The sequence below is a fragment of the Rhinatrema bivittatum genome, chromosome 1 (genome assembly GCF_901001135.1).
Source record: "Rhinatrema bivittatum chromosome 1, aRhiBiv1.1, whole genome shotgun sequence".
Classification (NCBI taxonomy): Eukaryota; Metazoa; Chordata; class Amphibia; order Gymnophiona; family Rhinatrematidae; genus Rhinatrema; species Rhinatrema bivittatum.
The window spans coordinates 675,556,799-675,574,367 of NC_042615.1; the positions used below are offsets into that span (position 1 = coordinate 675,556,799).

General features: G+C 40.7%; 1 protein-coding gene across 5 annotated transcripts in view; it reads right to left on the reverse strand.

Annotated features, from left to right (window-relative positions):
* The window catches only part of XRCC4 (X-ray repair cross complementing 4), a 607,418-nt gene that overhangs the window by 224,656 nt on the left and 365,193 nt on the right, over positions 1–17,569 (reverse strand). For all 5 annotated transcript variants that reach the window (XM_029573821.1, XM_029573829.1, XM_029573847.1 and 2 more), the window contains 2 exons: positions 14,067–14,233; positions 5,034–5,177 (listed from right to left, as the gene is read on the reverse strand). In XM_029573821.1, coding sequence (XP_029429681.1) covers positions 5,034–5,177; positions 14,067–14,233 — 311 coding nt within the window. The remainder of the gene's footprint in view (positions 1–5,033; positions 5,178–14,066; positions 14,234–17,569) is intronic.

Genomic DNA, 17,569 nt, shown 5'->3' on the forward strand with positions numbered 1-17,569 from the left:
GGGTCGGCGCACGCAAGGGGATGCACACTTGTGCACCTTGCGCGCGCCGAGCCCAAGGGGAGCCCCGATAGCTTTCCCCGTTCCCTCCAAGGCCGCTCCGAAATCGGAGCGGCCTTGGAGGGAACTTTTTCGATCCCCCCCACCTTTCCCTCCTTTCCCCTATCTAACTCACCCCCCGGCCCTACCTAAATCCCCCCTTCTACCTTATTTGACGGAGTTACGCCTCTGGCAGGCGTAACTTGCGCGCGCCGGCGCGCCATCCCCTGGCACAGCCACTGTGCCGGAGGACTCGGGCCTGCTCCCGGACCGCCCCCAGACCGCCCCTTTTACGAAGCCCTGGGACATACGCGCGTCCCGGGGCTTGCGCGCGCAGGGGTAGGTTTTCGGGGGTTACGTGCATAACCCTTTGAAAATCTACCCCTTATAGAACTAAAATTCCTCAATAGAAAGGGCTCAGTTTACTCAAATTCTAAATATTAAAAAATTATAGTTGAAATTGATTTGCTTAATTGGAGAAAAAAAACAATTTTGCAACTTTTCTTGAAAGAACATCACTGAGTAGAGGGGGTACATATTTGGGGATTTAGAATAGCCCTATTGTGATTTGCAGTGCCTTCTCTTTGTTCTATATCCTCCGCTCCCCACCCCACCATCTCTATATATTTTATTCACCTCCTGTACTACACTTCATGCATCTGATAAAGTGGACTCTGTCCTTGAAAGTTCATGCCTCAATAAATTTGTTGGTCTATAAGGTGCCACCCTCTTGTCATTTCTGATACACCAGACTAACACAGCTATCTTCTGAAGTTTATTTAAAAGTCACCTATGCAGAACCATTTCCTGAAATCCAAATTTCTGGTCATCCAGTGAAATAAATTGATCAGATTTCCCTGACAAGATCTCCTCTGTTAAAACCAGACTGCTCCAGCCTTGTAACTCTTTGGATTCCAGGAACTGAACCTATCCTCTACTGTAGCAGTGATTCCCATTAATTTACTCACTGCAGAGGTCAGAATAACTGGCCTGTAGTTCCCAGCCTCCTCATGTCTACTTTTGTGAATAGTAACCACATCCACCTATCTCCAGTCCTCCAGAACTACTCCCTACTCTAAAGAAGCATGGAAAAAGTCAGCCAGTGGAGCTGCCAGAATTTCTCTAGGCTTTCTTGATACCCTTGGGATGTAGCCCGTCCAGCCCCATCACTACATCTACTTTTAGTTTAGCTAGCTCATCACAGACAAGCTTACCTCACTCCAAATCTTATCTAAATACATTTTCTATGGCCCTTCCTCAGTAAACACTGAACAGAAATATTTGTTAAGCAATTCTGATTTTCCCTCATCAGCCTCCACATATTCCTCCCTTTCATCTCTGACTCTCACAATGCCACTTTTGCACGTTCCCTTCTCACTAAGATATCTACAAAAAATCTCTTGGCCTCTCCCATTTTACTGTATTTACTATTTTTTATTCCATTTGCATCTTGTCTCTTGACTATATTCCAAGCTTAGCTTTTCAAAGTTTGTTGTCTGTCTTTTATTTTTTCTGCAATCTCTTGGTTCTTGATGAATGCTAACCATTTATCCATTACCTTTGCAGCCACTGTAATAGGCAACAATAGAGGCTTCTTTATCCTCTTACCTTTACGTATTTATTTATTTTAACAAAAATGTTAGTTGCCTCCACTTTGTTAGTTGCCTTTTCACTTTGCTCACTGCTCTTCTACTTCCCCATCCAGCTAATCACTTCTAGTTTTCCTGAAGTCTAGGAACCATGCCTTATCATGAACCATCACTGCTTGTGCTCTAATACTGAACCACATCAGCCAGTGATCACTGAATTTCAGATGATCGTTCTCTGTGACATCAAAAACACTGTCCCCATTGATAAGCACCAGGTCCAGTATCGCCCCCTCCAGTTTAGGTTCCATTACTAGATGATGGAACGGTTCTCCCTGCACAAAATCTAAGATCTCCCTGCTTCTAGAAAACACCACAGCTGGGATATCCCAATAAAAATCCAGCAGATAAAAATCACTTAGTAATAGGACTTCCCCTTACATAGCAATTTTATGAATATCCTCCATTAGATCCCTATCCATTTCTTCTGCCTGCAATAAAGGTCTGTGTATCACACCAATATAAATGGATGTTTCAATTCCTCTTTCCGGATTAACCTACAGTGCCTCCTCCTTACCTCGTAAGTCCCGTACTTCTGTTGCTTTAATATTATTTCTATATATAAAATATATTTTTTTCTACCCTGTCCTTCCTGACTAGATTGTTGCCTGGTATAACTATTTCCCAGTCATGGTTTCCTGTGTATCACATCTCTGTGACAGCCACTTCATCTAAGTCAGCCTCTAGATTTGGGACTTTATTTCCCAAACTATCTACATTAGTATATTTAGTTTTCCAGATGTTGTCCCATTTTCCCCATTTTGCACAGCATTATCCTTTTTACTACTGCTACTTAACATTTCTATAGTGCCACTCGACATATGCAGCACTGTACAAATAACATATAAGAAAGAGTCCCTGCTCAATAGAGCCTACATTCTAATCAAGACAAACATACAAGTAGAGACATTTCAGACATTCATCCTTGTGATGATGTTAATCACATCTAAATAGAGATGGAAGAAGCATATAGCTTGCTTAGAGTCTAAAGTCACAACAAAGAAAAAGTATGAAGCCCAGAATAAATGCCCACACTTTGGGATAGATTTTCTAAGAAGCGCACGAGCTACCTGGCGCATACACATGGACACCCGATTTTATAACATGTGCGCGCATGTTATAAAATTGGGGGTCGGCATGCACAAAGGGGTGCACACTTGTGCATTCTGCATGCGCCGATGCCCGCGGCCTTCCTCAGTTCCTTCCCAGTCCGCTCCAAATTTGGAGCGGACTGGGAAGGAATTTCCCAACCCCCTACACTAACCTCCCTTCCCCTTCCCCTAACCTACCCACTCCCTAGCCCTAACCTAGCCCCCCCTCAAAACGTTATCTTACCTTTTGCGCCTGCCTTGGGGCAGGCGCAGGTTGCGCGTGCCACTATCCTGCCGGTACTGCGGCAAATGGCCGCTGTGCCAAGGGCCTCTAGCCCCGCCCCCGGACCACCCCTCCCTGCCCCTTGACTTACATGCATCCTGGGGCTTTACGCGCGTGGCCGGGCCTTTGAAAATAGGCCCGGCACGCTTAGGCCTTTTAAAATCTACCCCTTTATGCATAAACACACCCATTTTAACCTTTTTTTTAATATATCTGCTGCTGCACTTCATAGAAATGAATAGAAAACAAGGTTTTTTGTTTTTTTTTAACTTATAAAACATACCAATTTTTCATAACACTAAAAGATTGTAAACTACACTAAGACATATCTCCTCAGTCGATCTTAAAGTAATAAATGTCTTTGACTAAACGAAAGTACAAAACATAACTTCAGCAACTACACTTGTAATGCCAGCTAACATACCCCACACATACAAACTACACAAAGGATACAAGTATTACATAACTGGGACAAATAATAGCTGAACAAAGACACTAAATCTTCCAGTTATAACTTCTAGTGAAGTATGTCCTCCTTTGTTCTCAAAAGATCAATCAATAGCCACCTTTGTACAATTGTAGAGATTGTCAGAAATATAGAAGAGAGGATGTATATTTGGCTGAAATTAACAATGATCTTTGGCTTTGTCACAACATAAAAAATATATGTTTATAATAAGGCAAGCACTGCTCTATCACAAAGTAATGCTTATCTACACGAGAAAACAATGGCCAAAGGGTGAAAATTACTTTTGTTATGAAGTCCCCTTTTTTTTATATTTTGGTCTTTTTAAATATGGACAGAGAACATGGACAGAAAAGGCAGCCCCAAATCACAAAAAATGGGCTCTAGGAACGAGAAAGTTGGGTTCCCCCACTCAAAAAGGCCATGGATGGTGGATACTTCAAACCTACTATTCTCACGAGGGACCATGACCATACAATGTTTGTGAATGAGTGAACTAAACCCCACATTTCAGCCCTGAAAATCTTAAGGGAGATAGATCTTTGATTGACATTGCCATAGGCCCAGCATGGTGGGCATTGACATCCCCTCTCTAAGGTCAGTTATATCCGGGCATAACAGTAGGAGATGCAGTCTGCTACCCAACTGGAAATGGTATACTTTGGCACCATAAAGGGATAAAAAGCAGCTGGGTGGACTTTCTGAAGGCTTGCATCCTCTCCTTTTGCAAGCCAAAGTATGCACAACTGCTTAATACTAGGGACAAATGTTGGTAGGGAAATTGCCTGTTTAAGGTAGAAGTCCCTTCCTTGAATGGGAACTTGGAAGTCATTTGAAGTACCTAAATCTAGTGTATGGTAGTAAGTCACTGTAGTGAATCTGTGGGCTGAAGTGACAGTCACCAAAAATGCAATCCTGCAAGCCAGTTACTTGAGCTCATCATAGGAGGTTCTGAGACGTGGGAAGGATAGAGAAATCCGAGTGAGAGCTACATAAAGATATGTTTGTGAGTGCAGCTTTAAAAGCTGAAGGTATATGATGGTCAGGTGTATGTAAAATGAAGGGGAGGGCGTATCTAAATTGAAACTAAGCAAAAAGAATTTTGATGATGATATAAGGACGACACATATTCAGAGGGACTACTATTTTGGGGTGAGGACAGCAATGAATGCATGAAGTTTTCATCATTAAAAAAGAGTAAGTATTATAAAAGAAAAGTGATACTTAAGGCTTAATGTGAGAGTTATAGAAAGGAGGAGACATTAGTAATAAAATAATAGCATCCATAAAAACAGCTAAAAGGTCCCAAAGAAACAGAAAAAGAGAAAAGGTTAAGGCATTCATAGGGAATTTGAAAGTTTAAATGATTCTCATTTCAGATAGACTAAGAGAAAGGGGAGAGATTGATCAAGAGAATGTTAACCACTTTAGGTTTCTGTCCTTGGATTGTGGGGAATCCACATTTATACATATACTAAATACATTCAGCAAAAACACTTGTACACAAATACCTATTTTGTTTTCCTGTTTCTTGCGCTTGTTTCAGTTTCTCTTGCAAGATTCTTATCTTCGCTTTCTTCTCATTAAGCACCAAAATGAACTTAGAGTAAAAATCTTGTTCAAGCTGTTCTTTCACTTGCACACTTTTTTCCAATCTAAAACATATATATTATTAAGGTCAGCCAATTTAATATTTCTCAATTCACTAGCATGTATAATAAGAATGAATAATTTCAAAATGTTATACATGAACATTATATGCTCAGATCTATCCAATGCATACACATTTGCTATTTTGCTTTTGTAATATACATGTTTTATGAACTTGGAATAATTATGAAGAAAAAATCTAAATGGGAAGCTTCTAGATCAAAGCCACTACCGTGAAGGCTACTTTTACCAAGTCAGTTCTTCTGTGACAGAAATTACATAGGTATGATGGGGCTGATATCATCAATACGGGTCAAAAAAATCTAATGTCAAATGTCACTGACCTACTAGTGAGCATAACTACAAAAATATAGGGGTAGATTTTCAAAGGTACGCGCGGGCGTACATGTGCACGCGCTACCCAGCGTGCACACATGGATGCCCGATTTTATAACATGCGCGCGCAAGCACGTGCATGTTATTAAATCGGGGGTTGGTGCGCGCCGACGCCCGCAGCCTTCCCCGTTCCCTTCCCCCTAATCTAACCTTCCCATCCTTTCCCCTAACCTTTCCACCTCTAGCCCTATTCTAACCCCTCCGACCTCTATCTTACCTTTTGCGCCTGCCTCTGGGCAGGTGCAAGTTGCACGCACCGGCAGACTGGTGTGCGTAACCTGATTTACGCGCGTACAGCTTTTCAAATCCGGCCCGTACTGAATAGCAGCTTGTGATCATTACTGGTTAACAAAAGTGAAAACTAATGAGCTTATTATTCAAGAGTAAATAATTGCCACCACTTCTTCTTGTCAAATCACTAAATCTACTAAATGGCGAAGTCGTGACTATCAAATCTTTGCTTCAGATTTATCAATAAATGTATCCCAATATTTTCATAAAGAGAAATACAGGTAGAAAACTTGACAAATGTTTTCCTGCAGGTGAAATCAAATAAATAAATACATTACATTTAAGAATTGAATTTTTAGATATACCAGGGAAAAAGAATCTACGCCAGGTGCCACACATAGGGGTAGATTTAAAACCCGCAGGTGCACATGGACGCACCAATTTTATAATATGCGCGGGAATTTTATAAAGCTACACACGATGACGCAAGTAAGGCTTCCCCAGTTCCCTCCCAGTTCGCTCCAATTAAGGAGCGGACTGGGAGGGAATTTCCTTATACACCTAACGTCCTACCTTTTCCCCTCTCCTCCCTGACCCCTACCCATTAGTTTTATTTTTTGTTTTACTACTTACTTCAACTTCCGGGTTGAAGTAACTTCCACGGGCTGGCCACCTGCCAGCATGCACTTCCTCGGGTCAGCAGCTAATGGCGCTGTCCCGGCCTGCCCTCTCCCCTTTGGAAAGGTCCGGCACTTCTGCGTGTAACAGGGTCTAGGTGCATGGTTGGGCCCATTGTAAAATGTGCACGGTGCGCCCAAGGCTCAGCCACGTGTATAACTCCCCGTTTTTAATTGCGTGGCCCTTTTAAAATCAGGCCGATAGAGAATATGGAAACTGTGCATATATATCTAATTTTAGCTCCCCTTCCACCAAATGAATACCACAGTCACAGAAGGGAAACTGCTCTTATCACAGAACATTATAAAGTAACTTAGTATCTGCCTCTTAAAATCTGTTTACTTCTTGGAAAATTATGAAAAAAACATAGGAACAGCAAAATGAGTGTTAGGTTTCTGAAATGGTTAAATTCAATGGTGCAGAGGATCTTTTAAGAAAAAATGTACACAACAAACATCTGTTTTTTTCTTTTTGCTCTGCTCATATCCTTTCTTTTCTTGTTTGGTTTCTGGATACGTATTTCAACTTTATCATAGTTTATGTTAAATTTTGCAAATATCTCAGAGATTAGGTGAATAGTCTATCCATTGTTACTTTTATTAGTGAGAATTTCAAGTAAAGCTTAATGTTATAAACTATTGTGTGCATTTAAGCTGCTAAATTAAGTTTTTCTCAACAAAGTGATAAACCAAAATTGATTGAGTGCATTTAATACAATAAATTCAATCTCTCCCAATAGAATTCTAAACAGAATGCAATAAAGGTGCACCACAATCCAAATTAACCAAAATAAGAACATATGAACATAAGATTTGCCAAACTGGGTCAGACCAAAGGTGCATCAAGCCCAGTACCCTGTTTCCAACAGTGGCCAATCCATGTCACAAATACCTGGCATCCCAAAGAGTAGATAGATTCCATGCTGTACATTTCAGGGATAAGTTGTGAATTTCTGTAACTCTACCTTAATAATGGTTTATGAACTTTTTCCTCCAGGAACTTGTCCAAACCTTTTCTAAACACAGTTTTCACCACATCCTCTAGAAAGGAATTCCAGAGCTGAATTATGCATTGAGTAAAAAAAAAAATATTTTTTCTTTTTAGTTTTAAATGTACAGCTTAGGAACTTCATTTTGTCCCCTAGTCTTTGTACTTTTTGAAAGAATAAACAACTGATTTATGTTTACTCGTTCCATTCCACTCAATATTATATAAACCTTTATCATATCTTCCCTGAGCAGTCTCTTCTCCAAGCTGAAGAAGTCTAACCTCTTTAGCCTTTCCTCATAGGGTAATTGTTCCATCCTCTTTATCATTTTGGTCGCCCTTCTCTTTACCTTTCTAATTCTGCTATATCTTTTTTGTTAATTTGTTTATCAGAACAGCAGGACAACTAACTGTAGTGTAAATCTCTAAAGGGAATGTTTTGCACTTATTTACCTTAGAAGTACAATAGATATTGCAATGGAAGAGCTCAGTAACCCACAATCCAGTGGAAGCACTAAGAGGAGCGGATCACCTTGCTCGTGGCTGAAAGGAATCAGTAAGTTTTGCTTGTGAAATGTTTTCTTTTTTAAATATTGGAGCGAAGTTAACTATTGGGGAATATTATTTAGTGTGTTTGTGCTTTTAATAGTCAGTAAGGCAGGAAATAAACAGAAGTTAGACTGTTCTTATGGCCTGGACTGGCCACTGATGGAGACAGGATGCTGGGCTTGATAGACCCTTGGTCTGACCCAGTATGGCATGTTCTTATGTTCTTATGAGATATGGTGACCAGAATTGCACATAATATTTGAGATGAGGTCACACTATGGAGAAATATAGAGGCATTATGATATTTTCTGTTTTATTCTCCATTCCTTTTCTAAAAAATCCAAAAATTCCATTTGCTTTCTTGGCTACTGCTACACACTGAGCAGAAGATTACAAAGTATTATCAATGACGACATATAGATCCTTTTTCTGAATGGTGACTCTTAATGTGCAACCTTGCTTTGTTTATCTATAATTTGGGCTCTTCTTTCCTAATAGGTAGATTTAAAAATTGTTGTTCATACAAAAAGGGCCTCAAACACGTGTATGTAGCCTTTCACTAACAATGCAAATTTTAAGCCGGGGGGGGGGTGGGGGGTGGGGAGAGGAGTATTACATTGGTCTGCCTAAGCACAAGGGTCTGTAGATCCTTGTATCACTGGCTCCTCCCAAAACCCACCCTGAGTTAAAAATGCCTCTCTTACAATGGGAGATATATAGAGTGTCATTGTTCCTCTAACATAGGCTCGCTCTTGCTCTCTCTCCCACCCCTAATATGTCAGAGCATGTATGCACATAAAGGCTGCACATATACACGCGGCAGGAATATTTAAAATGATATGCTTGTATTTGCATGCATGATATAAAATTAAACATATTTCTACTTGTGGGCCAATACACGCATTTATGGGTGAAAATGCGCTCCTTATAAAATTTACTTGTAAGTGCCCAATTAAATTTCATTTGCTATTTGCATACCCTATCTCCCAGATTTGCAAAATTCTCTTGCAATTTCTCACAATCCTCTTGTGAATTAACAATTTTGAATCATTTTGTATCATTGGAAAATTTGATCACCTCACTTGTTCCCATTTCTAAGTCATTTATAAATGTTAAAAAATAAATTTAAACTGTATCAGTGTAGTAATAAGGCTGGCAAGTTATTAGCAAATCTTATTAAATCAAATGTGGGTGTCCCCTTACATTAGTACTCTTAAGGCTAGGGAAGGGAATCTGGCAAACACCAATAAGGAAATAGTTAGAATCTTGAGACACTTCTACGAGACGCTATATGCCTCTGAAGACTGTGACCAAGAGAAGTGAGGAGCTTTTCTCAAAAAGATACACATGCCCAAATTTACAATAGATCAGCTGACATGGCTGAATAGATCCATAAACTTGCTAGAGGTCCAGGGGGGCATTTGTAAATCTAAATCTCTAAAGACACCAGACCCTGATGGATTCATAGCTGACTTCTATAAATCTCTCTTAAAACAAGTCACAGCACCTAGAGAGGCAGTATTTCATGCTTTTTTGGGGGGTATTTCCACAAGATATGAATTTGACGCAAATAACAGTAATAACCAAGGAGGGAAAGGATCCTATATCCCCAGCTTCCTATCACTCCATTCTCATTATTGAACTTTGATCAGGAGCTCCTTGCTAAGATATTAGCTGATAGGTTAGCTGCGATTTTGCCCACAGTCAATGATTCTGAACAGGTGGGATTTGTTAGAGAACGCTATGCCTCAAGGAATGTCAGACTTCTACTAATAGCTCTGACATTAGGGAAAAGCTGTCAACTGCCTTTTCTGACTGTTAGTTTCAATGCAAAAAAGGCTTTTGACAGGATACAGTAGGGCTACCTATTCTTTCTTTTAGAACACATGGGTCTATTGGGGTTTGTTCAGCAGAGAGTATGATTATTACATACTGACCCTAAAGCATCTGTAGTAGCTAATGGTGAACTGTTCTCCATTAGGAGAGATACCCATCAGGGTTGCCTGCTCTCCAGCACTATTTTTATTGTCTCTTGTGCCTTTTTTAAGGTCAATGTAGCAGACAAGAGAGGTCGAGGGGGATCCAGCTCCATCAGCAAGAGTTGCTGCATTGGCTGATGATATCTTAGTGTTCCTGTCCAAGCCAGAGAGCTCTTTGAAAGCTCTCATGCAGCTTTTTGAACAATTTGGTGACTTCTCTGGTTTGAAGCTAAATTTAGATAAATCAGAGGCCTTCACCTTCCCAGCTTCGGTGCAGACTCTTTGGTCAGGCGAGTTCCCATTAAAGTGGGCGACCAGACCTATTCGGTATTTGGGCCTAAAAGTTTCAACTGACCTGGAGCAGTTATATGAGCTCAACGTCTCCCATCTCTTAGCCCATACTAAACAAAAGTTCCAGGACTGGCAAAATCTATCTTTATCATTGAATGGTAGGATTAATCTTTTCAAAATGGTGATTTTTCAAAATGGCTTTATGTCCTTCAAAGTCTTCCACTTCATTTATCTATGAGATATAAAGGCCTTGGGTAGTTTGTTGTCATTTATGTGAGGGGGGTAAGAAGGCTCGTATTGCTCTGGCGTGTATGAAGAAAGATTGGTCGGAGGGAGGTCTTGGGCTTCCGGACATGGAGTTTTATAACCTGGCAAGTTTACTCCATCTTTTAAGGAACTGGTTATATGATAAATCAATTTATGTCAATTTGGTGGGTGAGAGGGCTCTGGTCAGTCTCCTGGACTTGAGATTTGTTATCCAATCCCCTTATAGTAAATTCCCAAGAGGATGGCTGAAATCTTTGATATCTCCCATGAAGTGGGCATGGGGTTGTTTAACAAAGATGTTTAAGGAGGTCCCCTCTTTGTTCTCAACTGCTACCTATCCAAAGAAACTTAAATTTTTCTCCATGTAACACGGTTGATTTTCACAGATGGAACATGAGAGGCATTACGCAAGTGCAACATGTTATGGGGGATGAGGGAGAGATGAAGTCATCCCTAGATCTGAAACAACAATATGCGCCGACTGATTCTAGGCTTTTATCGTATGTTCAATTGAAACACAATGGGACGGATTTTCAGAGCCCTGCTCGCCTAAATCCGCCCGGTTTTGGGCGGATTTAGGCGAGCAGGGCCCTGCGCACCGGTGAGCCTATTTTACATAGGCCTACTGGCGCGCGCAGAGCCCCGGGACTCGCGTAAGTCCCGGGGTTCTCAGAGGGGGGCGTGTCGGGGGCGGGCCCGGTCGTCGCGGCGTTTCGGGGGCGTGTCGGCAGCGTTTTGGGGGCAGGTACGGGGGCGTGGCTACGGCCCGGGGCGGTCCGGGGGCGTGGCCACACCCTCCGTACCCGCCCCCAGGTCGCGGCCCGGCGCGCGGGGATTTACTTCTCCCTCCGGGAGGCGTAAATCCCCGGAGAAAGGTAAGGGGGGGGGGTGTAGACAGGGCCAGGAGGGTGGGTTAGATAGAGGAAGGGAGGGCAAGATGAGGGGAGGGCGTTAGAGGATTCCCTCCAAGGCCGCTCCAATTTCAGAGCGGCCTTGGAGGGAACGGGGGTAGGCAGCGCAGCTTTGCGTGCGCCGGCTATACAGAATTCATAGACTTGCGCGCGCCGATCCAGGATTTTAGTGGATACGTGCGGCTCCGCGCATATCTACTAAAATCCCGCGTACTTTTGTTTGCGCCTGGAGCGCCAACAAAAGTACGCCAACGCACCTTGTTTGAAAATCTACCCCACTATTTCTACACTACCAAAAGGAGACAGATTCTGTTTTTCTAGATTCTTGGAGGAGTTCAAGCCAGAACTGGGGAAGAAATTGTCTTTGTCCGTAATTTGTAAGGGGTTGAGCAAACTGAAGCCCAAATCGGACTTTGTAACTTCTGAACAGATGGCAGACAGTGGGTGGCTTCCTTATTTCGGAGGCCACTGTACACTGTTGTTTCAGACATATTAAGGAACTCTCATTAAATATATACATAAGAGAGTTACAATATAAATTTCTGAGGAGGAGAGCATTTATCTCCCAAACACTTGCTTTTAAGGCAGGGATAGCTACCACGGAGCAATGTGCATTGTGGTGTTGCGGGTACACTTTTGCATGTTTTTTGATTTTGCACAAAGATTCAACCTTTGTGGTTAAACATCTCCAGATGTGTTTCCACAGTTTTGGGATAATCGATTCAACACACTCCTGAAGCACTGTTTGAGCTTTTTCCCTCTTTTCTTTTTCAATCGGAGGGTGACAGGTTATATACCCTCAAAGCACGTGTTTTAGGGAAGTAAACCATTCTCCTAAATTGGAGAGGGGAAAACATGCCTCTTTCTGGCAGTGGTGTAACCTTTTGCATGACATGATGCAAATGGAAAGCCTGGCCTCTCACACTACTGTTAAATGTAGACAACTCTTTCTAAATGTTTGGGAGAAGTACATCCAAACTATGCCGCATAAGGCTAGAAGCTTAATTTGAAGTAATGGCATTTAAGTTATATAGCTGTCCAAGAGTATTTTTTTAAATTTGATGTTCCTGATGTTCCTTTGTGAAACACTAGGGTAAGGGGGGAGGGGTGTACCGCTGATTACCTATAATTTGCATTTTTGCATTGGCCATCCAAGTGCATAAGAAACACTGTGCTTGGGGGTTTAAGTTTGTAAACATTTCTTTGCTGCCAATAAAAATGTTGAAACATTAAAAAATAAAAAAAAAGAGTGGTCCCAGAATAGATCCCTGGGGTACTCCACTATTCAACTTGTTGCACATCAGAACAACTACTCTAGTGCAGAATAGTAATAAAATCAAACTTCATTAACTTATACCAAAAAGATTCTAGTGGGATTGCCAATTGGCTCCATTTTCTCCAGGATAGGTTGAACCAGTCCTGGTTTTATTCCTTTGCTTGCATGGACTTTTAGTTCAAATTTTTCTATTGATTTCCCTAAGGAAAGTAGGAATGCCAATTCAGGTATGCAGTAAAATCAGGTCTACATCAGCCTGCCCTTTAAAAAAATGGAGCTTGTTGGCACCCCCCTGTTCAAGTGGTTTGGCTAACAGGGGATCAGAAAGAAATGCTTCACATAACAGAATTCCTGAGACAAGTCTAGCTTGCTATGACTGTAATCTAAGAAAAGAAAGTTTCTTTTTACTACCCTTCTCTGTTGGTATAGTTCTCTACACAGTTTTAAATTCAGTGTTAAAGGCCTATTGTTATTGCTCTTCAGTATTATTTTGTTAAAGTGCAGATGGTTAATAAACAATGAAAGCCTATGTTCTCGAAAAATGATATTGACTTTTGGCCATCCTCTGTTGATATTTTAGGATCTTTACCATTAAAAAATTGACAAAAACATGTTTAAAAGTGATTTAGCTTTTAGTAGCATTATTTAGTTACAGACAGTCATACACATTAATCTTAATCTGATCCTAAACTTTGAGGAATAGCACGAATAGTATAATTCCTGCCAAAGCTATTCGTTTAGACCATGACTGGATATTCCCTAATTAATGATTACAAAACTTTTCTTTAATTTATATTTTAGGTAAGCAAAGCTAGGAATCTCCTGATCCTTCTTCTCTGATGAAGATGATCAGCAGATGGTTTCTGGATTGCTGATAAATCTTAACATGAATTGCCTTTTCAGATGTAAAACAGAAACAGGCGGGATCATTTTACTTCCAAACTACAACTGCCTCAGGCAGCTAAAGCATGTGGTTCAAAACTGAAGAATAAAATTAAAAATCAGATTCATGTACTACAATCTGATCAGTAATTTCAAATTTTTATAGTATTAAATCTTCACTCTTAATGCCGCTTCCTAATACAAGTGGTAACACCTGAAAGCTCTCTTGACATGTTCTTCCCTGGATCCATATTCAGAAAAGATGCTAAAACTATTTCATACTAAAGTTTTCCCTTACCAAAGCATTATTCTTGTCTTTTATTCTTTCCTGTATATCAATTTCATATCATAAAAAATTAGCACAGATAAGCATAAACTACAGCATTAATATACATATCCATCCTGTATCGATAATTATGTATAGAAAATATCCTATTTAAAACTTACAGTTCATGCATGTCATCCCAATTACTTAGAAGCCTTTTATTCTCCTTCTGCAGGTGTTCATTTCTGGCATGAAGTTCTGTGGTGCAGTCAAGGCAATAGTTAATCAACACTTTAATGACTTCAGCAGGGTCTGAGACACTTCTTAGTTTCACAGATCCAAGTTTAAACTGAGATAAAGAAAATAAATGTGATTCTAATATCCATTAACAGACCATTGCTGCACAATGTAAATACTGCTCAATGTAAATAATTTACTTCTATAAAAACTCTTTAATTATTGCTCCTTCCTCCTCCAGTTCCAGCAACCCTGTTATATTGTAACTTTTTTTTTTTTGTTTCTTATGCACTTGTTAAATGTACAAAGTTACGCACCCCCTGTTATCTGTAAACCGGCATGATATGATTGTATCATGAATGCCTGTATAGAAAAGCTCTAAATAAATAAATAAATAAATAAATAGAACTTAGGTTTTAAATGCCATCACAGCAGTAAAGATGCAAATCATAATGTACAAGATGGGTCTATGTACACTGTTTAATTAAATGTACCTAAGGAAACAAGGTGCTAAAATGCATTAATTTATTTATTTATTTATTTATTATTTTTATTATACCGAGTTTCATGATAGGAATCACATCAACCCGGTTTACAATTAACAATGTGAGTAAAGGCAGAGAGTAACATAGTAAAACATTTCCCAATTCAACGTCACATATAGAATGAAACTTAACAGATATAATAACAATATTTAGGATGTGAGAAAGTTACAAAAAACAAGGAAAAATAACTAGGATCTGAAAGGGGGAGGAAATTGAAGGAAGAATATTAACATTTTAGCCAACTGTATCAATTAATAAATATGTATAGTATTATAAAAATATAGATGCGTAGCAAAAATGATCAAATATGATGCTGTTGTGAAGTATAATAATAAGATGCTGTGACTGCGTATGAAGTTAGTGGGTTTATTACAGTTCACTAACTTTGTGTTTGTGCTGATGGGTGGGGAATTTAATCCAGTTCTGGGAACGCTTTTTTAAAAAGCCACGTTTTTAGTCTCTTCCTAAAAGTTGGGGCGCATGGTTCTTGTCTTAAGTCCGGTGGGATGGAGTTCCAAAGGATTGGACCTGCTGATGAAAGAGCTCTTGAACTGTAGGATTTATGTTGGTAAGTTTTGGCATGAGGTACCTGAAGTGATTCTTTGTAATGTTCCCTGATGGGTCTGGCGGATGTGTATTTTTTAAAAGGGATTTGTAAGTCAAGTTGAGTGTGTTGATGGATGTTCTTGTAGATAATCATGATGGTTTTGTACATAATTCTGAAGTGGATCGGTAACCAATGAAGGTGTTTGAGGATGGGGGAGATATGGTCGATTTTCCTGGAGTTTGTAAGTATTCTAGCTGCTGTGTTCTGTACCACCAGAAGTGTTAATGTGCATTAAACATGTTATAAGCATGTTATCATTAATGCCCTTTTGCACACTAGTCCATGTTAACACTATATGAACTTCACTTTGTACTAATACAAATAAATGGTAATGAGCTATGTCACATTAAGTCATTCAAAGCAGTTCATTAATATTAAAATGGATTAACACAAATCAAGATAAGTAACAATGTGAATTAGCCCATCAGCAATGCAAAAACATAATTACAGCTCCCCAAGTTGTGGTTAATTTGTTCCATTAGAGGCCTCTGTGGCTAATGCAAACCGCAGTGCCTCACCAGGCATGATCACCTGCCCCCCCCCCCCCCCACCCACCCCCCGACCGGAACAATACAGAAGCCCCAGCAATGCTCAAATATGAAGGTCTTTGCTAACCTGAACTCTCTGGATCCCACACTCCAAACCATCCCATCCAAAGCCAGGAAACATAATGACAGCAAGAGAAAGGATGACCGCCTCTTTCCTTGCCACAACCAAATTCCAAAATGATGCCTGCCTACTTCAGAAGATCTTTTTATCCCACAGAGAGCAAGAAAGACTGCCATTTTGGATTTTAGCACCAGCAGGGTAATAAGCAGACATCCTCCTTCTTGCTTCTACTGTTAGTTTGCCAATCTTGGATGGATTAGGCCAGCAGGGGGTACTTGATCCGGGGGAGGGGGGGCAGACTGGGAAAAATCATACATTCTGGAGCTTTGAGGGGGGGGGGTGGTGGTGGATTATTTTGCATTGTTGCCAGGGCAGGGAAGTTGGAGGGAGTCAATGCAGACTGCACTCCCAAATTTTCACAGATGTGCCACCACTGCAAGATAAATGTGAATACAGTTGGCACTGACTAGAGGCTGAAGGGCAATATGTAATAGTGGAGGTGAAGTTTCCCTATTGTTAATGACTTGGAGCATCAGCAAGGTCAGTCCTAGTCTTTCTCAGACACATGGCTGCTACAGTGAATGCGGTTTTTCTCACTCATCTGCGCATAAGGGGGTCTTTAATGAAGCCTTCAGAACCAATGTGATCACTTCTATCAGCCTTTATCCCACCAAATCTCAGTGACTCCCCACCAATGACACGGTAGTGGATGAATCTGGAAATTCTAAAGGAAGGCCTCTTGTAGCACATTCCATGATATTAAGTGAATTAGCCTACAGATGCCCTCACCAAGGAGTAGGGGTGGGGAGCACTCACAGATGCAACACTGACCCAAGGATTGCGGTCCAGTGTTGAGAATCATCTACAAATCAACCACCAGGAGCTACAAGCCATCAACTATGCACTAAGGGCTCTCTCTCACCTCCTTTTGGGAATGAGAAACAACCAAGTGGCCATATTCTACATAAATAAGTACAGAGGTATGGGCTCTTATGCCTTCTGTCAGGAAGTTCTTAGAATCTCTTTATGGACAGAACATCACAATGCCCATCTCCAAGCAACCTCCTTCCAAGAATACAATATATATTGGTGGACCACCTCAGCAGAATGTATAATTGTACTAGTCCATGGATCAAGGTGTTATGGATGACATTCATTCACTGGAGAACGTTGGTGATCTGTTCACCTCATGAATACAACACAAAGGTTGTGAGGTTCTATTTCATGCATGCAAGCTGCTATACAGATCAGATGCTGATGCATTTGTGCTAGACTAGAGCATCAGTCTACTCTATGCGTAACCACAGATTCCACTGATCACCACAAACATCGAGAAGGTCCTTTGGCATAAGGTGAGGATAACCCTCCTAACACCAAACTGGCCACGGCAAGTACAATATCTATATCTAGTCCATCTGTCAATTCAGAGTCAAGTTCAATTGGGAATGTCTCTAGCTCTCATCACACAGAAGGAAGGCAGGCTCTGTCTTCTGAACTTGCCATTGTTGGCTGTTATGGCATGGATGTTGAATGTGCAGTAGTCTCCTCCTTAATCTTCCCAAACAGGTGAAGGATGTTTTGATTTCTGCCAGGATACCTTCAACCATAAAATCTTATGTTTTCAAATGGAAGAGGTTATCAACTTGGTATAGGATCAGAGACCTGGATCCCTTCTCCTGTGCCCTGA